General features: G+C 37.0%; 3 protein-coding genes across 3 annotated transcripts; 2 read left to right on the forward strand and 1 right to left on the reverse strand.

Moving 5' to 3' along the window:
- Positions 1 to 9,591: 9,591 nt before the first annotated feature.
- On the forward strand, positions 9,592 to 19,457 carry LOC113282649 (nudix hydrolase 3-like). Its single transcript, XM_026531696.1, has 21 exons — positions 9,592 to 9,832; positions 9,964 to 10,143; positions 10,758 to 10,835; positions 11,009 to 11,105; positions 11,620 to 11,753; positions 12,494 to 12,575; positions 13,012 to 13,098; positions 13,552 to 13,658; positions 14,266 to 14,437; positions 14,594 to 14,850; positions 14,946 to 15,027; positions 15,771 to 15,836; positions 16,095 to 16,172; positions 16,250 to 16,345; positions 17,114 to 17,220; positions 17,358 to 17,526; positions 17,950 to 18,033; positions 18,428 to 18,522; positions 18,609 to 18,699; positions 18,783 to 18,929; positions 19,092 to 19,457. The coding sequence occupies exons 1-10, from the start codon at positions 9,762 to 9,764 to the stop codon at positions 14,648 to 14,650; spliced, it is 1,065 nt and encodes a 354-aa protein (XP_026387481.1). The 5' UTR covers positions 9,592 to 9,761; the 3' UTR covers positions 14,651 to 14,850; positions 14,946 to 15,027; positions 15,771 to 15,836; positions 16,095 to 16,172; positions 16,250 to 16,345; positions 17,114 to 17,220; positions 17,358 to 17,526; positions 17,950 to 18,033; positions 18,428 to 18,522; positions 18,609 to 18,699; positions 18,783 to 18,929; positions 19,092 to 19,457.
- On the forward strand, positions 14,798 to 19,157 carry LOC113279577 (nudix hydrolase 3-like). The gene is made up of 11 exons (XM_026528260.1): positions 14,798 to 14,850; positions 14,946 to 15,027; positions 15,771 to 15,836; positions 16,095 to 16,172; positions 17,114 to 17,220; positions 17,358 to 17,526; positions 17,950 to 18,033; positions 18,428 to 18,522; positions 18,609 to 18,699; positions 18,783 to 18,929; positions 19,092 to 19,157. Exons 1-11 carry the CDS (start codon positions 14,798 to 14,800, stop codon positions 19,155 to 19,157), a joined length of 1,038 nt encoding a protein of 345 aa, XP_026384045.1.
- A 36-nt stretch (positions 19,458 to 19,493) lies between the features above and the next one.
- On the reverse strand, positions 19,494 to 20,416 carry LOC113282650 (ethylene-responsive transcription factor 1B-like). Its single transcript, XM_026531697.1, has one exon. It carries the CDS (start codon positions 20,353 to 20,355, stop codon positions 19,624 to 19,626), a length of 732 nt encoding a protein of 243 aa, XP_026387482.1. The 5' UTR covers positions 20,356 to 20,416; the 3' UTR covers positions 19,494 to 19,623.
- Between the last annotated feature and the right edge of the window lie 1,960 nt (positions 20,417 to 22,376).

Consider the following 22,376-nt stretch of genomic DNA (forward strand, 5'->3'; position numbering starts at 1 on the left):
ACGGTGAGGGAAGCACAAGAATTGGGGCACACAGATTATGTTCGGTAAGGCGGTAGAATTCGATTGGATTCATCTAAAAAGGTATGTCTATAAACTTGAGCAATATTTGTACTTTTACTTGCTTAGAATACTTATAATAATCTTTCTTATTGTTCATTTCTACCTAACTTGATCTGTGTTTAAGGTTTTTAAATGTTTAGGTTTGAAAATAATAGTTCGGGATGTTTGGACTACATGGTACACATACCAAGTATGCATAACAACATTAAAAATCAAAATCCAGGGGTTTAAGTTCGCAAACCCGTATGCATACTTGCCGTCGATATTCAGTAAACTTGTTTTGGCCGTAACTTATTCGTCCGAACTCGGATTTACCTCATTCTTTTTGCATTCTCTTCCTTATTGAATTCCCTTCAAAATGGAGATGAGAATTGTTGAATTTGGATGAGTTAATATTGGTCTTTGTCCTGTATCTTGTTTTTTTAGTGTTTGCTCCGTTTCGTTGCACTTGTTCTATTCTCTTGGACTTGGGCACTGGGATTCTTGGATAAATCATATTCTAAGCTATTTTTTGGATGTTACAAGAATGATGTTGGTGAATCACAAAGAAGGAAGTTCGAGAATGGGTAGTAGTTCACATTGCTATATATTCTTGAGTGTTCACAATCATGTTTTTGTGAACTATGGTGCATAGTCGTCAACGACTTTGTATGTTCTTCTTTGTTAAGGAAATATTTTTATACGCTTTTGGTAACCACTCTTGGTATAAATCCGTGCGAAAAAAATTGATTCTACCTTCTAAGGGCAAAGATTGTTATTGCAGTATTAATCTGTTTTGAAATATTGCAATATTTTTATGGGATATGTATTGTTTGCGTCCGTGAACTTGAAGGTCCCATATTGTGTCAAAATTAAAGTCGTTCATAAATTGTTATTCGTATTGATGAAAGGACGAATGGACTTTTGACAATTACAAAATTTATGCCTATGCAGTCATTTATTTGATGGGAAATATGATGAAATCTTTTGTTTGACAAGGATAAAGTATATTATGTCGTTATGCAAATAGTGATGGAAAATAGAATAGATACTTGTATGTTATCCATGGTATTGATCTTCATTGATTAATTTTGTTATGTTTTACCGTGAAGGCTCCATTGTGTATCTTATGTTGAGCACCTTACAACTATGTCGATTAATATCGGCCTTGTTGGTTGTTCCATGAGATGCTATATGTTGAGCATTCTTGAACTAAATTAATCATCTTGATTGATTATTCAGTTATTTGCTCCGAAAGTCTTCTTTTGTCGAGCAAAATCTTTTGACAATTAAATTGATTGCTTCGGTGATTAGTTTGGTTGTGTATTCCAATTAGAATAATTATAAGTTCTCTTGTAATTAGTCTAGTTGAGTTTTCATATATTCCACAAGTTATTGTGTTGAGTATATGAACGGCTATACTAATCATGTTCTATTGGTTATTGTAGTCGTATATTCCGTAAGGTTTTTCCTTATGTTGAGTATGTGAACGATTAAGATAGTCGTCTCCGTATGATTACCTTAGTCGTAGCTCCGTAAGTTTACTTATGTTGAACACCTTCAATTAAATTGATCACTTTTGTGGTTTGATTTAGTTGCGTATTCCAATTAAATTAATCATGGGTTTTCTTGTGATTAATTTGGTTGAGTTTTGGATATAGAAAATCATTTCTATGTTTTTTGGTGTCCAATTTAAAAATCCTTCTTTTCTTTCGAAATTAAGGTCGCTCTTGTTGTTCTTTAGGGAATGACATCAAATGGGGGAGAGTTCTTTTGAACTTGTGCTTAATGGTAATATCTTGCGGGGTGTGCGGCTGTGGAATTTTATAGGGGTTATCTTGTATCTTAAAACTCCTAGATGAATGCATTTAGCTTCGGCTTTATGATCGCATCTAAATTAAGTTGGTATGTATTTTTATTTTAGTCTATGAAATGTCTCTTGTGGAAATTTCATTATGATCCCGTTCTTGTACCTTTTCCAATTTTATTGACAAAAAGGGGGAGAAATATTGTAGTTCACATTACAAATGCATATGGTTTTTGGATCATTATGTAAGGGGGAGTGGTTTCCATGATCGAGATGGAGTATTGACTAAGGGGGAGTGATACATATCCCATAGTTTTATTGTTAAAGTCGTGATACAATTGGACTTTGATGTACATAATAATACTATGACACTGTATAATAATGATCGAGAATCTCGATTTCTCTCATTGTTATAGTTACGGATCTTCAACAACGGTGATGCTAAACTTACAACCTTTGGGATCATTGGAGTACTTGGAAGGACGAAGATTTCAGGGACGTTGAAGATTAGATTATGGAATAGGAGCCACTAAAGCTTATCTTTTTTGTATTCCATATGTATTAATAGTTTTGTCACTAAAATTGACAAAGGGGGAGATTGTTAGAGCATAGCTCGGTCGACCTCGCATGCGTTGCTATCTCAAGCATGTTTGTCAATGTTAGTGATCAAAAATATGAGTCTTGATTTCTAGCCTACATAGCTAAGTCTCGGACTAGGATAGATAAGTGTAGTTGAGCTCAAGGACTTCATGGCGATTCATCATACAACAACGAAGATCTACTCAAGGAACCGTGGAACTTCATCAACAAAAAGGTATGTGGAGACTTGAACTTATCTATCACTCAAAAGTATATCTCTTCTATCTCCTACTTCTTATGAGACAAAATTCGTATGCTATATAAACTGAATCATACACATTTGATATTTCGAGCCGAGTATATCTCGCCTATATATATCTCGAAATCATATGTTGGTAAAGCGTTTCGCTTTGATCAAGTTTATCTTCACCTAGTGACGAAAGTCATGAAAAGTTTCAATTACTTTGAGAATTGCTCTGACGCGAAACGGTCTGTGAATAACGTCTATATAACGTCCCCTGAGAATGTCTCAATGATTGGAATGAGAGTTTAGATTACATAACCATGTATTCCTTAATCCGAAGTTTTCGAACTTTGTTGATTGAGAGAAACCGGAGGAATTGGCTTTGCCAAGTCCGCGAACCCAGTCCGCGAACTGACGGAAGTTCTTGTACCGAGAATTTCTGCTGGGATTTTCCAAAAACTCGTTCGCGTGTAAGTCCACGAACTCAGTCCGCGAACCTAGTCCACAAACTGGCGAAAGTCTCTTTGCCAAGATTTTCTGCTGAGTTTGGAAAACTCCACCGGTTGTCTTAAGTCCGCGAGCTTGTTTGTGAGCTTAAGTGGTTATGATCTAAAGATGTGCTCTGAACATGAAACTTAAATTACTAAGGAATGCTTTATGCAAATCATGGCTATAAATTTCATGAGCCAATTCAATCGAATCGAATCATCTTTGTTTCAATTGTGTCTTGTGTAGTTACATAATATCTCATAGCAATTGAACAACTCTTTAACTAGTTCATTTGAGTCAATTGAACTAGTTATGGTGAAGAAGAACAAGGTTAATATGAAATGCTCATATGGTTAACCTTTTGGGTTATTATGTTGAACCAGCATACACGTACACGTTTGGGCATGGTTTTCACAAACCTAGTAAACGTCTACCCAAGTGTGTGTGACAAGCTAAGTTTTCGATCTAACGGTTGAGAAATATTAGCTTGAATCTAAATCAGGTTTTCATCTAACGGTGAATATTGATTGCTTTGTAACTAAGGCAAAACCTTGATTTGAAGACTATATAAAGGAGACATCTAGCATTGTGCAAAACTAATCCCTACACGTCTGTGTGATACTAGTGCGCTCGCTAGATTCGATTCTCCTTTAACCTTTGGTTTTCTTCTCTAAAACCAGGTTAACGACTTAAAGACTTCATTGGGATTGTGAAGCCAGACCGATACTACTTTTATCGTAGTTGTGTGATCTGATCTTGTATCTTCTATCGTACGAGTACAATCTTTGATTGGCTTGAGATCGTGAGAGTTCTCCGATAGGCAAGATAAAGAAGTCACAAACATTTTCATCTCACTGTTTGTGATTCCTCGACAAACTGCCTGTGTAGTCAGGAAGGATTGTAGAGAGGTGATTGATTAATCTAGGCCGTTCTTCGGGAATATAAGACCGGATTATCAATTGGTTCCTCTTCACCTTGATTTCATATCTTAATACGGAAAAAACCCTAGGGTTTATCTGTGGGTGACAGATTTATCCTTCGATAGACTTTTCTGTGTGAGACATATTTGTTTATTATCAAGTCTACGATTTTGGGTTGTAGCAACTCTTGGTTATGGGTGAGATCAGCTAAGGGGATCAAGTGCGCAGTATTCTGCTGGGATCAGAGGCGTAGGAGTACAACTGTACCTTGGATCGGTGGGAGACTGATTGGGGTTCAACTATAGTCCAGTCCGAAGTTAGCTTGGAGTGGGCTAGTGTCTGTAGCGGCTTAATACAGTGTGTATTCAATCTGGACTAGGTCCCGGGGTTTTTCTGCATTTGCGGTTTCCTCGTTAACAAAACTTCTGGTGTCTGTGTTATTTCTTTTCCGCATTATATTTTATATAATTGAAATAATACATGTTGTGCGTTAAGATCACCAATTGGAAATCCAACCTTTGGTTGTTGATTGATATTGATTGATCCTTGGATATTGGTCTTTGGTATCGTCCAAGTTATTCCTTGTGTTTGATTAAAGACTCTCTATTGTTTTAGCTTGAGTAAATCAAAACAAGTGAGAGATATTGACTCCTTGAGATACTTTAATCTAGATTGAGTCTGACTGTCTAGTTGATTCTCTAGCAAAGTATTTCGAAGTTAGTCCATACAGATTGCTAAGCGAAATATTGGGCGGTGTTGTTAGACCCCCGCTTTTTCAGAAGCAAAAGCTTACCAACACATATTTCGAGAAATATGTAAGAAATAGTTAAACTCAGCTCGAAATCTCAAATGTGTATAATCGAATACTATATAGTAATACGACTTTTGTCTCAATATAGGAGATATAGTAGAAATTGACTTTCTAAGTGATATATGAGTTTTAGTCTCCACATACCTTTTGTTGATGAAGTTCCACAAGCTCTCCTTAGTAGTTCTTCGTCTTCAATTGATGAACGTCGTGAAGTCTAATGCTCAACTACACAATCTATCCTAGTCCGAGACATCACTATAAGTAGACTAGAAATCAAGACTTATAGTTTTGATCACTAACATTGACAAACAAGCTTGAGATAGCAACGCTTGCGAGTTTGACCGAGCAGTGCTCTAATAACTTCGAAGCATTTACCCAGTCAGGCCAAGAATCCATGGGTTCCTGACGAGCTTTGAATTTCACTACTGAAGGTTTTACATTTTTTTCTTTCCATGCGAAAACGTAGTATCGAAGAGGGAACGAGTGGTTGATTATGAGAAGTAATTCTACTATAGAAAAATGATCGTCACTTACCTGGGGACTAGGGTAACTATCGATCAGTTCAGTAAATTGGTGGAATTCATCATCGAAATTAGGGATCTATTTATTGATGGTAGGTGGTTTTATTACTCGTTGCGGAATCGCCCATATTGGTCGTGCTGTCGTCTTCATCACACATAGTACGAGATTTATGAACCATTCTCAAGACAAGATCAAAACAAAAAGAAGGTTGGTTTATTTCCTATGTAAGAATTTTTAGACAAGAAAAGAAAAGAAAGTAGGAGAATTATTCACGTAAAAGAGTTATATGCATGCATGTGCATATATATGTGCATGGTACGGAAAAAAAATATGGAATTATGATGGAAATAGAATTCGTGGAAGAGGTGGACCGGTTTCCATACATTACCATATGTTAAAATACTTCTTTGTTCAATTTGATTTCAAAAAGGAAGCCTTGAAGCAAAAGGAAAAAGAGTTAGAGCTAAAAGAGGAAATTAGAGGAATTTGGATCAAATAAGGAAACTAAGGGTTTTCTTTCTTCTAAAATCCCTCCAAGCCGTGGAAAATCCCTTTGCATGCGTGAGAATTATTTCCTAAGCCAGTGGGAAGTCACTCATTCTCTCGGGATTTTTTTCAGAGGGATCAAAGTCGAAGAGAATTAGGGTTTTGACGAAAAACAACCCTAATTTCAAGAATTTGGCGAAAAAGAGATTTATTCTAAAATAGAAAGGACCGAGCCTCTACCATTCTCTTGGATGGTTCTCTAAACCTATATCAATCCCTTTTAGATCATTACTCTTCGACAAAAAGGAACTCATAAGGGATTTTGACCAAAATACCCTTATATTGCAATTTTGAGTATTTTCAAAGAAGAAAACCCTAATACAGCCAGAGGCCGACCAAGCTCTCATTCGCTCATTCCAAAGGAATCATACACATGAATATTGAGTTAACTAAATATTCTAAGAAGAACGGAACTGAAATGAAATCCAGAAAACAGAATTTCAGAGAAAAAAGAGGGAATTTAGCTCAAACAGGAAAGTTTGAGTTCATAATTTTCAAAACCAATACCAGACATGCGCCTCTCTCCCTCTCTCAAGTCGTGACCATGCCTGAGGAATATTATGAAGTATTTCATGTCAGGAAAAAAATAATAATCAGTCTCATATTTGTTTTGACGAAAATACCCTTGGTATCAAAGATAAATATTTTTTTTCGGAAAAGGGGTGTCTGGTTAGTATGAGGGATTGAATGAGCTTTCGTCATAAAAGATGCTAACCCGTAAAGACATATGCAGGCCTACCAAGACTCTTCAAGAATCTCCAGAGTGTCTGAAGGAGTCAGACGCGGACACAAAGAGAAATTAGGGTTTAGGTGCAGTACAAGCCTGAATTCAGAATTTACATGGGATAGAGACTCCGTAACTTCAAAAGTAAATTCCAAATTATTCTTATAGGATTTTTCCAACCTCACGAACATCCTGGAAACCGCTCAAATTCCTCTCTTCCCCAAATACTCACTTGCACAAACTCGGAAGCTCAAGGATGTACAAAGAGAGTAGATTAGGGTTTTTTCCCAAGTAAACCCTAATTTGCAAATCTCATTAGACCAAGATGGAAATTTCATCTCTACAAGACTATATTCCCATTCCAATGACGCTTCCTAATGCGAAAGCCTAAAAGGGTTCCAAGTCCAAGGTCAATTCCAAGCTCAGAGTTGCACAGAAAGAATAAGTTAGGGTTTTGATCAAAGAAAAACCCTAATCGCAAGTCTAGTCTCTCAAAACAGAATTTGTCACTCTAATAACGGATCCTAAGTTCTAACACAAAATCCTAGAAAGCTCCCAAGTCCAGAGTTGATTCAAAGTCCAGTATCAGAGCAAGCAAAGACTAAGCATCAATTTGGAGACTTCGCAAGTGGATAGTAAATTCGTGCTTGAACGATTCATAACCATATATATACTCATCATAGAACAATCAAGATTCTACTCTGAGTAGGGGACTTAATGTAGATGGTGAAATTTGGATAAGGGGCAAAAGTGTCATTTTAAGACATGGACAAATTCAACTCTCACGGGAGAGATTAAGCCATTTGGACATCAAGGCACCCTTAGCCACGATTTCTAGTATACATCACCGCGACACACTACTGGTCGTGGTGCCGTGATTCCTAGCACACATCCCCGCGAGATACTGCTGGTCATGTAGGTTCTGTAGACCGTAAAACGTCCCCGACAGAACTATGAACCATAACAACCACAACTCCAACATGTCATCGCGAGACGCAGCTGATTGTGATGCCATGATTTCTAATATACATCCTGGACGAGATACTGCTGGTCATGTAGGCTTTGTAGATGCGTAAAAACATCCCCGACGGACGTATGACCCAGAGAGGAGATATGCATGTCTCATGTAAGCACGACTCATCCTATTTGAGATCAAGGACTGATTCATAGTATATCATCGCGAGATACACTGGTCATGTCTACTCTAGGATCTGACTCGACTTACTGAGGTTTCCAAATAATTCCTAGGACATCCCCGCGAGATATACTAGTTATTCTGCCTCTAGGCTGTTTCGACAGATTCCTGAAGCATCCTTCTGAGATACACTGGTCATGTCGGCCCCATAATTACGTGCATAATTGATTCCTAGCACATCTCTGCAAGATACGCTGGTCAAAGACAAGTGAGCCAAAGTCTCGCGGTGACATTAATCAGGCGTATAAATCTTTTTCTCTCTCTTCAGGATGAGTCCCAGTTGACCACATAGAGACTCCGTTGAGAAAATCTTGGAGAGATTCAAATCTCTCTGCAAAATCTAGGAGAGATTCAAATCTCTCTGCAATATCTCGGAGAGATTCACATCTCTACTCTAAATCCCGGAGAGATTCACATCTCTCCACAAACTCTCAAATCCCTCGGGAAATCTCAGAGCCGAATATTCCTCATGATAGGCATGATCCCCATTTAGGAATCGAGTCTCCTTTTCAGAATCTCCACACAAATTCTGAGGCATCCCATGCCTTTTCATGTGACTCATCCTAGTCATTCTTACAAATTGAAGAATATCTCTCTATCTTGGCCAACTTGACTAAAGAGAATATTTTTCTCTCTCAACACATCATCACAAAAGCTGACTCAACTTCACACAAATGGGGGGATAACAATTAGGGTTTTGGTCTGACGGTCTACGAAACGTGTGAGAAATACCCGGCTTATTTCTCATCGCAGAAGAGAGTAAAGGCGGTGGAATAATGAGATAAACTCAACCTAGTTTATCTCTATCTATTCCTGAAGAGACGGGAGAATTGCTCCGCACAGCACGGAAAGCAATCCTTATCTTCATCGACCTGAGATTAGAGAATTCAGCTATAAATAGGTCCTCTATTTCTCTAAGCTAACACAATTTTACTCATAACCTCTCAGAGCAATTCTTCTTCAAGCCCTAGAATTCTCGTCTGCTTCCCTCCCTAAGACCATCCCTAAAACTCTTCCCTATGACTGGAGCAGCCTTTGAATGGCCACTGAGCGTGGTTTAGGAAGATACTGTTCATGCTCAACCTCCCGTAACTCACTTTCAGAAATCCTAGAATCCCGCTTTTATCCCCTCTCAGATTTTAGGTAACTATACTGAGATACAAGTAATTAACATAACAAGAGTAACATAATGTCTTTCCAACAACCAAAATTATAGTTTTTATTGACATGAGGCCTGAGGGACTCCGTTAAATGCAAAATTGATACTTGTGCATCTCATTATTAAATTGTACTACCTTCGTCCCACTATTAATTTAGTTATAAAATAGGTCATTTAATAGTGGGACGGAGGGAGTATATATTATCTACCAATTTTATATGTTATGTTAATTTAGTTAATATATTATATATTAACCTTCATATATGTATTAACCTAACATTATCCTCAGAATCGGGTGTCTAACAAATGGATGATGTTCCACCCGCGTTCAATCCCTAAAAATGATCGAAATTCATCAATATCCAATCCGCCAAAATACTGATCAGGTGTTCACCCCCAGAATGCAGATTGGATTGGATAAAATCCACGGATTTGGATGTTTTTGCGCACCCCTACCAAACGCCATAAATGATGCGCACTCGAATTCAAGCCTTACAACCATAAGGCTCATAACCAGTTTCAATAATGCGAAAAGATGCTCGGGCCGCTTAAAAAGAATAAAATATGGCTGGAAAATTCCACAAAGCGAAAAAAAGAAGAAAAATAAAGTGGCGCACTTCTCTAGTTGGTGGTAATAGCGTAGTTGAATGAATTCCTGAAGTCCGATAATAATTCTTATTTTTTGATTATTATCCGCTTCGCCATTTGCAAATTGTAATTCAAAGTATGGCACAAGTAGAAGAACACTTCGATGTTCTTACAAAAACTGGTGAAAAAACCGGAATTACTAAACCCAGGTAACCTGTTCTTCATCTAAAACCATCAATTTTAACAAATTATTAGGGTTTAACTTGGTTATTGAATCTGACTTTGAGATTTTTTTGATTCAATTTCGTTATTTAAATTTATTTGGTAATTTGTTTATCAGGTCACATGTACATAGAGATGGGGATTATCATCGAGCAGTTCATGTATGGATATATGCTGAGACCACCGGGGAGTTACTTGTACAGCGTCGTGCTGACAACAAAGATTCTTATCCAGGGTTGTGGGACATATCTAGTGCTGGTCATATTTCTGCTGGAGATTCATCCCTTATATCTGCTAGGTATTACACTGACATTTTTTAGTTAGTTCTGTGGTTCATTCTTCAGTTTTGATTCTGCATTATAAGGATCAATATCTAAATTCTGGTCCGGGTTGTTAATTTGAATCTGTGCCAGCCTGATAATATGGTATTGAGGAGGATTTATTCATTCTTCTTGCATTATATATTGTTAGGAATTTGCATAGTTACTTAGGAAGAAAAAACTTAGTTGCAATGCTGATCTATTGCTCGGAAGTTGATGTAACAAACTAGAAATTGTGGTTAGTTACAGAAGTGATGAAACTAAGCTATTGGCTTATAGTAAAACAGTTCACTTTGTTTTGTTTTTTCTATTTGACTTGAGTGTTAGTGACACAAACTGAAATTTAAAGCATCTAAGTGATTTGAAGCTTGCCTGTTAAGTCCAGATTAATGTAAGGAGTACAACATGAAATAAATAAGTAAATGCATTGACCACTGCTTCTCATTCCAGTTCTTTTTATTGACTAAGCAGATATACTATTATGCTTGATCGTCGCAATATTTGCTAGTTTGCTGGTTTCACTTTTTTTTTTTTTTTTGGGAACATTTGATCATATCTAAATTCTTAACATTACCAATTGCCCTTTATTCAGGAGGGAACTTCAAGAAGAATTAGGCGTAACTCTACCGAATGATGCATTTGAATTGATATTTGTTTTTCTTCACGAAGCGTAAGTTGAGTTATCCTTTTGAATGGTCTAATATTTTATAAAGTCATTATGAACAGAACGTGATTAGGCATTTATTCCTGGAAACAAAAGATCTCAGTCACTAATTTTACTAGTGGAGTATGCTACTGAAGAAATCAGTTAATGTTGCTTACATGGTTTACTTTGCGATGCAGTGTAACAAATAATGGAAATTTTATCAACAATGAATTCAATGATGTGTATCTTGTAACAACCATTGATCCAATCCCGCTGGAAGCTTTTACTCTTCAGGTGAGATTATTACATTGGTTATATACGAAAATTGCTTTTGAACATGTCTTTTAAGATCCACTACTACACTATTGTAATCTAGCTTATGTTTTCCTCTTACAATCTTTTTTGTCAGACACCGACGTTATAAGCCTGTATTGATCTTTTTTCCATCTTTCTATTTACGTAAGTAAGCATTTTGGTCCATATTATGCTTGCAGATCTAGTCTAATCATCTTATACTCCAATCGTTGAACTCATAACATGTTAACAACATCTTTCTCTTCCAATATATTCTTGCATTCTTATGTTTGATACTTTCATTGCTGATAGCTCCTTGTTAGGCTTGACCGAATGAGTCATTAGTTGGCCCTTCAATTTCCATCTCTTTTCTGTTTGTTGGTTAATGTAGACTCTGTCTGTTAATTGTATAACAGATTTGTTTAAGCACTTCGACCTAGCATTTTTTTTTCCTTCGTTAAGCTTCAGAACTGAACCTATTTATTTTCTTGTTTATCTATATTTTTTTTTGTAGGAAACAGAAGTTTCTGCAGTTAAGTATATTAAGTGGGAGGAGTATAAGAGCTTACTTGCAAAAGAAGATCCTGATTATTGCCCTTATGATGTTACTGGAGGATATGGTCAATTATTTGATATTCTTTCAAAAAGGTTAGTTGCGAGAAGTGAGTGTGGAGTCACAATCTCCACGTTTCTTATGCTTTTTGGGAACCTTTATCTGTTCTGAACTCCTGAGTTTTGACTTTTTAGTTTATTCTACAATTAAAACTTGGGTAATCAAAGTAAGGCCCATTTTCTAGTTTCTCTTTCTGATGTGGTTGTATGTGTTCGTGTTTCTGCTCATCCTTGTATTGGTGAGCAGCTGACTCAATATTAAACTCGAACTTTAGAATTTTTAGAATGTCAAATTATAAAATCTTGATAGACTGCACAGTCTGTATCCAAGACTATCACTAACAAAGAAAAAGGGAAGTGAGTGCCAATAATACCTAATAGTCAAGGTGTCTTTAATTGTCAAATTAGGGGACTCTGTTGATTGAAACTCTGGCGGCATGCCACAAATTGGTCTCTAATACCGTTGGTTCCTACTTGTGCTTTGTCTGCCTTTCCACGCATGGTCATAAGTGGAAATAGAGAGCTTAATCAATCACATTGTGCCGGTACTTATTAGTTGACCATGTTTTTTTCTTATGGGAATGATGTTTCTCCTAGCCTTCGGCTTTTTGTATGTTACATGCAATGTTGTTCACTCGAAATAACTTAACCAAGTAAACCAACTTATGCTTGATAGTTGATACAGTAGCTACTGTCTGGAATTATCTTTCGTACCACTTGGCAAATTTCCATTTCATTGTCCATGTTGATCATTTTTTTGTGCAATACTTCTGAAGGTACAAAGACAACACAGAAGAACGCATTCTATCCTTGCAAAAGCAACTTGATCGATATGCTTCTATTTCTCTCGGTGCAGAGGTGAATAACTCTTTCTTAAATTAGAGTTTCTCTGTTATAATTTTGTTTCTGGAGTATGTGGTGATGAATCTGATGATGATTAGTATTTGCCCTAATGAAAGTCACTAAACCTTAACATTAGTATTGTATGCAATTCGATATGATTATCCCGACTTTCATTCTAGTATGATCCACAACCTTTTTATCCTTTTCTCATGAATTTTCCAGCCAAACAGTTTATCTTGCGAACCAACTTTTTTTTGGGTGAGTCTGGACACTAGCTACCTGTAATGTATCATTCCTAAATAAGCTTGGGGTGGTTTGGTCCTATTGATGTATCAACAGTTACAACATATGTTCCGACAGTTATTAGTTTTATTGGCTAAATTTGTTTGTGTGGTTCTTACTTCTAATATTGGCATTCTGCTTTTTCTTGGCTTCGTTTCTTGGGGTACAGTTGTCTGGTGTTACTGAAGCAGACAAAGAAGCTCTTGTCCTACTTATTAAAGCGGCGGAGGTCATGGACGAAATTTTCTACTCACAGGTGTAGTTTCTGAGTATAGACATACCTCCAGATGAGGTTCAGTTGAAATGCTTGCATGATTGTCTTCCTACATATTAAACATTGAATTGTTTCAATTTGTCTCCATCTTTCAATTTGTTCATCTAATTTGGTAATCAAAATCACTCAATCACCTTGCATACTCTTGGTATATCATAATAATTAGTTGTTACTCAAAAAATAGAAAAAAATAACCATGTAACAAAATTAAATAAGTATGTGTTACCTTCAACTCCCTGCTTTTTCTGGAAAAAATTGGTGACTACTCGTTATGCTGACAGTTTCATCTCAATGTTCATTGATCTATATCTATGCTATTTTAATGTGGCTGATTTTGAAGAGCTAAACCATACCTCAGTTCTGCCGGCAACCATGAGATAATGTTTCAATTAGTCATTGTCTAATGCTGATGCTTTTAATATCTTTTGTTTTTAGGTTTGGTGCTGCAATCCAGCACTCAGAGATTGGCTGAAAGAACACTCTCATCTATCTAAGTTGGACAAATTGAAATGGATGTATTACGCAATCAATAAGAGCCCTTGGTAATAATTATTCTATTCTTTTGTAGGATTACTACTAAGCATGTTTATTGCAGTTTTTGCTCTTTACAGTAGTTAGGCTTCTCAATTGAAAGCATAGTTAATCTATTCCTGCAGATTTTGCTCTTTTATTTTCATATGTTACCAGCTTACTTTTAGACACGAAAATATTCTGATTATGTTACTCGATAGAAGTAAAGTAAAAGTCACCCTTACCCCTCGAAATCATCACATTGTTATTCTTTTTCTATTGTACTCAAATAATTTTCCTTTTATCTAAAGACGATTTTATCATAGGAAACTGCGGATTCAAGCAAAATACATTTAGAAATTAGGCTCTAAAGCCACCTGGACTGGCCTCCAAAATACACAAACACCAATATGCTAGTACTTCAGAAACACAAGGATATGAACCCAGATTGAATTGTTTTTCCTAACAGATAAACCTCAGCTGGCCTACGAGAACTGTGACATGCATTTTTTTTGTTGAATAACACGGATTATAGATGTTTGTATGAAGAGTTTTTGGTCTATGACTGTCTTAATTCCGTAGTAACTACATATAACGTGATATTTTATTCTCCTCCAAATGCCTCTCTTCGATTAACAGGTCTTCCCTTGACGAGAATGCAGCATTTATGACCTCTGCAGATTCTGCAGTCAAGTTGCTTGTAGACTGTACAAAACACATACCTGGGTGGAAAGGTCTCGAGTATAAAGCTGCATTTCCAGTAGCAAAACCCCCTGGTGCAAATTTCTACCCTCCTGATATGGACAAAAAGGTAAGCCATGTGCATACTGCTTACAATGATTTGGTGCCCCTTGACATACTCGCTCCAAATATTGGCTGCTGCATATTGGAACGTTCCAATTCTGTGTACAGAAAGGATAAACTTGTAAATTTTTCTTTGATGTTTTTTTTTTCTATTTTGTGACAGGAGTTTGGGTTGTGGAAGAGCAGTTTAAGTGACAATCAACAAAAAGATGCAACTTGATTCTTTAATGTAATTAAAAGGCACAGTGAATCTGATTTTGCTGATTCCCTCCCTGAAAATACACGTGGTAGTAGTAATCAGGTCTCAGCGTCCAGCAATGATGACCTTCATATCGTACCATTTTCTCAAGAGTATAACCCATTTCTTATGAAAGCTGCTGAGCTGCTTCGTAAAGCAGGGGATTTGACAGACTGTCCAAGGTAAGCAGTTCGAAGAATATCTCAAGGATGGTTAAGGTGGATTATGTTGTTATCATATATTTCTTCACTAAACTCACCATTGTGCTCCTATACAGTTTGAAGAGGTTGCTGAAAACCAAAGCTGATGCTTTTCTTTCAAACGATTACTACGACTCTGACATAGCTTGGATGGAGTTGGTTAGTAATATTCATTATGTACAAAAGTTTGTTAGTTAAAGAGTTTACAAGGTTTAATTTACTTTGGGTCACTATTTGTTTTTGAGTATTCTTGCATGCATGATCTTTCACTTTCCTCTGGAGATTAGTTGACGCTCGTTTAGGAGTTGGTTAGAATACTGAAGCTGATGTTCTTGGTGCATGTTAGAATTTTGTCTTTTCAGTCATTTTCATAAGACTGGCTGTCTTAGCAATTCTCTTATCAACTAAGTACATACATGATAGATGAAGTACGTTTGGCAAACAATGTTTAACTGCTTCGGTAGACATTTCGAGCAAGGCTCGCCGCATCGGGGATCAGACTCGGATAGGTGGCTACAGATCCCGATCCAGAGATTGGGTTGGGGATCTGCGATCCACGCCAATCAACTATGACACATATCTAGCGGATCAGCTGATCCTGTCCGATCCTCACAACGATTTTATGGTCGGTCCATATATGCTTTGATCTAAGTGGGCACGAAACATCAATTGTACTATCATAACTTCGTAAATCTTAATGAAGACATGAGTGTCATCACAATGCTACCTTCTACTGCTTAAAAATTCCACACTTCACATGTTCTTTTTTTGGTTTTGTTTTGCTTACTCCTCATTTCAGCTAACAGCTGACTTATTTTTAAGTTTCATGGATTAAAAATCCTTATTTTTAATGCTCATTGCATTTCATGACCAACATTGATGTTTGTTTTATCATCTTTCAGGATTCTAAACTGGATATTACCATTGGTCCGTATGAGACATATGAAGATGGAATTTTTGGATACAAGGTAGAGCTCTAGACCTTTTCTCTTACCTTTATCTGTAAAAGTGTAAAACTTTCTAAGTTCGGTTGTACAGTGCTGTACGGATTCATGGTTCCGTAATCCCATATACTGGCAATTTATCTTGTTTACATTATCAATTCTTTTTGTTTCATACCTTTCCTGCTTTAGTTGCATAATGGGAGTGAGTATATTATCATTTGTATCTCTGATTTTGGTTCTGCTTTTTCTTGTGAGCTTATTAGTTACATTATATTTTGCTAGGCTACGTTTGAAGCATTCATTGGAGTGCGGGATGACGAATCAACTTCTCAAGTTAAACTCTTCGGGAATCATTTAAAGGTTCGGTTAGCTCTATCTTTAACCAACTTTCCATTACTTTCATCAGTATATTTTCTAAGAGGGACAGGATTGTCTAGGTTCTGGAACAAAATCTTCCATTGGATGATTCGTACAAATCTAAAGACGTGGTTGCTGCTCCAATACGTGTAATTCAACTTTTGTACAATGCAGGGGTGAGTTCCCTATCATCCTCTACTGACATTGTTTACCCGATTAGCTAGGATGAGGATTTTGTAGATTTTGCTGACTTACATCCAGGAGAAATCAAAAGAAATCCCTAGCACTGGGAGAGCATTTTGCTGAAACTTTGCCGAAAATACTAATTTTCTTAAGCTTTTATATCAAATAGACAGTAAATGATGTTATCTATTAAAGAACTAGTAATGCATGTGGGAATTCTGTAAAAATGAGTTTAATATGGAAAGGAAGGTGCGAGTTACTCTTAGAAGGGAGCATAGAACACATGAGACTTCTAATGAAGGAATAGGAACTACTATTGTTTAGGTATTTCTGTGGAGATTTTTCTGTGGAGATTTTTAATTTGGCGATTCAAAGGCTGGTCTTCAAATGATAAGTGAACTGCACTTTCTTGGGAAGCTGACAGTGGTTTCCTTCATCTTTTCTCTTTGGTCTTTCTGTGTGGATGTTCTTTAAATTGTTCCGAATCATCAATACTTTAACACTAAATCTACTTTCTTGGTAGAACCATTCAGATATCACTGCATGTCTTCTATCTTTTGTATGCTTGGTATGTGAAAACTTAGTGGTTTAGTCAGCTAAACCGCAGTATTCACTGCGTCAAAGAAGCAATTATGGTGCAAACTGAATATATCTCTAAGAACTTCGCATGCCATAGATATCTTGGTTTTCGAAATAGCCGTGGAAATTTATTTTTATTTTAAATTACTTAGATATTTGATACTTTCTGGTTCTTTTTTCAGGATGTGAAGGGTCCTCAAACCGTGGCTTTCAATTTGCCAAATGATGAGCGTATAGTAAATGAGCGTGGAACATCAATGGTTATGCTCAAGAATGTTTCGGAGGCCAAGTACGTCTTCTATTTGTTATTGCAACCAATTTCCTTAACTACAGAATAATTCACTACAGTTCTTATGCAGTCGTAATGGCTCCATTGAGCAATAAAGTTGTGGAATCTAATCCCTGTGAATTGTCTATGGTTATTAGGTTCAAGCATATCCTTCAGCCTATCGCTGCAGTATGTATTGCAGCGGATCAGAGAGAACTTGTAGATTTTGATTCTTTCTTCACTCATACAATTTGTCATGAGTGCTGTCATGGGATAGGACCTCATACCATAACACTTCCAAGCGGTCAGAAGTCCACAGTGAGATTGGTGAGGGGACTTTATCATTTTTAAATTCAGTTTTCAACACTGCTTCAGCTGCCATGGCATTTTCCTATTTAACCACACCTTTAAATATAAATACAATCTGGTCCAAATCTATCACCGTAAAATAGGTTACAATGATTTTGTCTGAATGAAAAATGCTCTAAAAACTTTAATACGTCTGGAAGGTGTCAGGATTATTGAGTTTGTATTGTGGCATCAATTGAGTATCTTGAACGTTTGATGTCAACAACTAAGTACCTTGAAATATAAAATATTAAAACCACGGAGAAGTAAAAGAATTATATCCATAGTGATGGGGCCGGGTCAAGGTTGCCTTAACACATTCTTGAGAAGCTCATCTGCGAACATTGAAATATTAATTATGTACACAGGTTCTTCTGACATGTTTTCTCTTGATTGTTGAAGGAACTGCAAGAACTCCACTCAGCTCTGGAAGAAGCAAAAGCTGATATTGTCGGCCTTTGGGCACTTAAGTTTCTTATCAACCAGGTTGGTTACAGTATGTATTGCTTCAGTGGACTCTTTTGAAGTGTTTGTTGCATTTCAAGATATGGGTTATTTCAGACTACCCTGAATAATAGTTTTTGCGCCTGAAATAATTTACTAGATAACCAACTAGGTTAAATTTTCATTTATAGAACTACGCCATCTCCTATGTTCAACTACTTGTGGAGCATGCAGGGATGCACACATCTTATTTCATACTTGAGAAATTTTAATACAGTAGGAGAGCTTTCTGTTTAATCTTGAAATAAGAGTGCCATCACATTTCTTAGGAAAATTCCATCTCTCTCTCTCTCTCTCTCTCCACTACCTTTAGCTACACAAATTCTAGTCTACTCTTGCATCGACCTCATTAATTTTGCTGGATTCCTTTTTTCAGGGGCTGCTTTCTAAAACCTTGTTACAGTCTATGTATGTTTCTTTTCTTGGGGGATGCTTTCGGTCAATACGTTTTGGATTAGAAGAAGCCCATGGGTATTTGATTTCTTCTTACTTCAATGTACCAGTTCGAATAAACAAGGTTACTTAGTTTATCTAACACATTTACTATATTAAACCAGGAAAGGACAAGCTTTACAGTTCAACTGGTTATTTGAGAAAGGTGCCTTCATTTTGCTTGCAGATGGGACCTATTCTGTCAATTTCACTGAGGTATGAAAATTAGTAGGTTCCTAGTTTTCCCTTTTATATATCTGTACACAAAATGAAATCATATGATATCCCTTGTGTCATAGGTTGAAGCAGCGGTTGAGAGCCTTAGCAGGGAGATACTAACCATTCAGGCAAAAGGAGACAAAGCTGCTGCTGACTTGCTCCTTCAGAAGTATGGAAAAATGACAGATCATCTTCGAGCTGCAATGGATAATCTAGAAAAGATTCAGGTAGTGGTTCCTTTCGTGGTGAAGGAACTCTAAGTTGTATTATTGTATCAACAAACCAAGGGATGTGCTCCTAAAACTATTACCATGCCTATATTATTTATTTTTCTCATGACTTTTTGCAACTCCTGGTTTGGTTACTCATTGTTTTCCTGATGGCTCCAGGTACCTGTGGACATAGCACCTGTTTTCACTGTTGCTGACAAGATAATGTCTCAAAACCTTGTTTGACAAGGGTTCAGCTTCTTGCTCAGATCAAGCAAACAAATTCATAGAAAAATCATAACATCAGCCCTATATTTTTTCAATATATCCAAGCATTTTGGGCACCCGGTTTTTCGTGGATAGGCATATTTGAACGATGATCATATAGGCCATAAGATAGTTTGTGTAATCAAAACATTTCACCTAGATTTCACGCAAAAGTTTTAAGCAAGAAAATATAGATGAGTCGATCTGTTCTGAAATTCACTATTTGGAGACTAATAATGGAGTTCTTCCACTAACAATAATAATTCAAACACTTTTATCTATCGTCTATCTTTCAACTTGTAGTATATAATTTACAAAATCAATAATTTCCTCTAAATCCATTTTTTAGATGGGAAACACATATCCACAAAACCTTTTTAGAAAATCCCAAGAAATTAAGAAAAATAAGCTAATTAACTAGCTAGGGTAAGATTAATGAGGGTATTCAAGAAGATAAATTAGTAGAACTACGTGTACTGCAACTTTGATAAGAACTTAAGAGTTCCTCGAGAAATTCAGTTCCTAAATCCTCAAACTCAACCAAGTTGTGATCTATGGATGATGATGACGACGACGAAGGCGACGGCGGCAGTGATCTTGATCTAATTACTCGTCTTGATTTGTTTTTCTTACTAGTGGTGTTTTTTTTCTTCAAAGAGTGACACTTTTTAAGAGCTAAAACCGGTGAAGAGCCGTCTTGGAAACCATGTTTGATATCTTTCAATGAATCACGTACACGTTGAGCAGAAAAATTAAGAACGGCCATGGATCCTCTGATAGAAAATGCAGCTTGATCATAAGCCAAAGCAGCTGCTTCGGCACTATCGAATGTTCCAAGCCAAACTCTAACTCCGTTTCTAGTAGAATCTCTTATTTCCGCTGCGAATTTTCCCCACGGTCTTCTTCTAACACCTCTATAAACCTTTTCCTTTGTTTTATTAATCTCTTTATCATCTAGCTTACTTGAAACTATGCTATCTTCTTCTTCCACTATTTCTTGCTTGATATGATCGGCTTCGGCTAAAACATTAAACAATAACATTTCTTCGGAATCGTTTTCATTGAAAGGCAACGATTTTTGATCCAAGATAAATCCATCAACCCACGAAACTGAAGAACCCGTTGTCATCGACGATGATTCGGGTGAGAATTCGAGGAACTGTGATGATGAATCCATTTTAGGTTTTTCTTTCTTGGTTGGTTTGTAGAATTTGCTTGGTCTTTTTTAGGAGCAGTAATAGTCGTCGTCGAAATTTGGCTTGGAAATGCTGATGGGATTTAAGTTAATATATTGCCAAAATAATAGGTGAGGATAATAATTAATTGCAGTATCGTACTGTACAAAAATGGAAAGAAAGCTAAAAGATAAGAGAGAGAGAAGGGTTTAGATTTGTGGAAAAAGAGGATATTTTAAGGGTAATTTAAATTTGGATAATACTAATTATAATTAAACACGTGTTGAAAGAACATGGCGGCTTGGTCATGGTCAAGTTAAGTCAAGAATTGACTTTCATTTTTATTTTTCTGAACGTCCAATATTTATGGACCAAGTTCCTTGTGTCCTGCAGAACACTAGTTTCTTCGTTCAAAAGAGTTGAGTATGGCTGTTGTATCCTTTGATGAAGGATTAAGATTTTGTTGTAGTCACATGCGAAAGGTTCTATGACGTTCATTTGGTGCGTCCCACGAGGGAACCCAAATACATTCATTTGGTGGATAATATTTCTTTCCATCTGTTTTCCAGTGGAAGAAAAAGCTTTTGGGAGGTTGCGTGCCTTAACTTTACATTGACAACGAAAGCATGCGATAGAGCCAACAGCGCAAGAACAGATTCGAGACCGATCGCTATGGATAGATCGACGTCCAAGAGGGAAATGAGGGCAAACTGATTAGGACGGACTTGTCTCTCTCTAGGCTCTAGCTTCTAGTCTAGGGTTCGCTGTATTTGGTCCCTTGTCTTACTCCTTTCATCTGAGATTTATACCTGGCCCCCCTAATTCTCGTGGTGAGATTTATACCAGTACAATCCCGGCAGCTATCGGTTTTTGACGTAATATCCTGATCGTACAGCTGGCGGCACCGCTAGGTTGTAAGAAGCTATCGCTGTATTGAAGGTACCGTAGTCACGTGTACCATGGTCCCTCTCTTTTATTACCGCTACTTTTCTGAATAGTGCTTGACTTGAAGACGAGACTTTCTCCAAGATTAGTTCAACTCGGATAACATTCATCGATAGTCGGGCTTCGGATCCCCTGCTTCCATGTGCCCCTATGTCCTTCCAACTGGGCGGCGACAAGTGGCACCAACATTCTTCCTTAATTAAAATTTTCTTTTACAGGTTGATGATCCAATTAAAATGAGGAAGAGAATACGGAAATATAAATGCTTTCCTGAACTCGTCAATCAACAGAATTTTTCCATCAAAGAAAAATAAATCGATCAACTCAGTTTATAAAGCATTGAAAATAAAAACTAAAATTAATAAGTTTAGGTGATCTTCCAATAGCTTAGACAATACTGAAATGGATACAATTGCAACAGTACTAAAAAAAAATACTAAAATGGTTTTTCTCCCGGCGACTGAAAACCGACCTCAATCTCCAGATTCACCATGGTAGCTGTAGGTTTTTTCAGGATTTTTAATTTCACGCAGATTTTCCCTTTTGTTTCCTTCGTTTTTGGGTTTTTATTCCATTGTTTTTCACGATTTTCGTTTGGTTTCTAGGGTTCTATTTTTTTTTTTCTCTTTTAGGGTTTTCCTTCGGTTGGCGTTATGGCCATTCTTACCTGAACGTCCTCCCTTAGTCGATTAACAGAACATCCTACCCAGTCGTCTTTCGAGGCATCCACATCTACAGTCACTGATGAGAACTTTTGCCATCCCGTTCAAGACACTCCACAGCTGTAGTGGTGGCGTTAATGGCAGAGGATATGCCAAGAGCTCTTTCGTAAAACATCTCCATGACAGGCATTTCTCATCCGCAGAGAAGAAAGATTTTTGCAGAGAATTGATCACCAAGGACTTGAACGTTTATCTTGCTTGTGAGAAGCTTCTCGGCAGTCTTCGTTTGTGGTTATGTGGTAAATGCATGCATCTACACGCTTGGTCGATGCCCTGTAGAGGTAGAGAAGGCGCTGTTCATGGTGAAGCCGGACCTCTCAACAGAGATGGTGCTGTTTTTCTCCTCCATGGTTTAA

This window comes from Papaver somniferum, chromosome 5 (assembly GCF_003573695.1).
Source record: "Papaver somniferum cultivar HN1 chromosome 5, ASM357369v1, whole genome shotgun sequence".
NCBI classification, from domain to species: domain Eukaryota; kingdom Viridiplantae; phylum Streptophyta; class Magnoliopsida; order Ranunculales; family Papaveraceae; genus Papaver; species Papaver somniferum.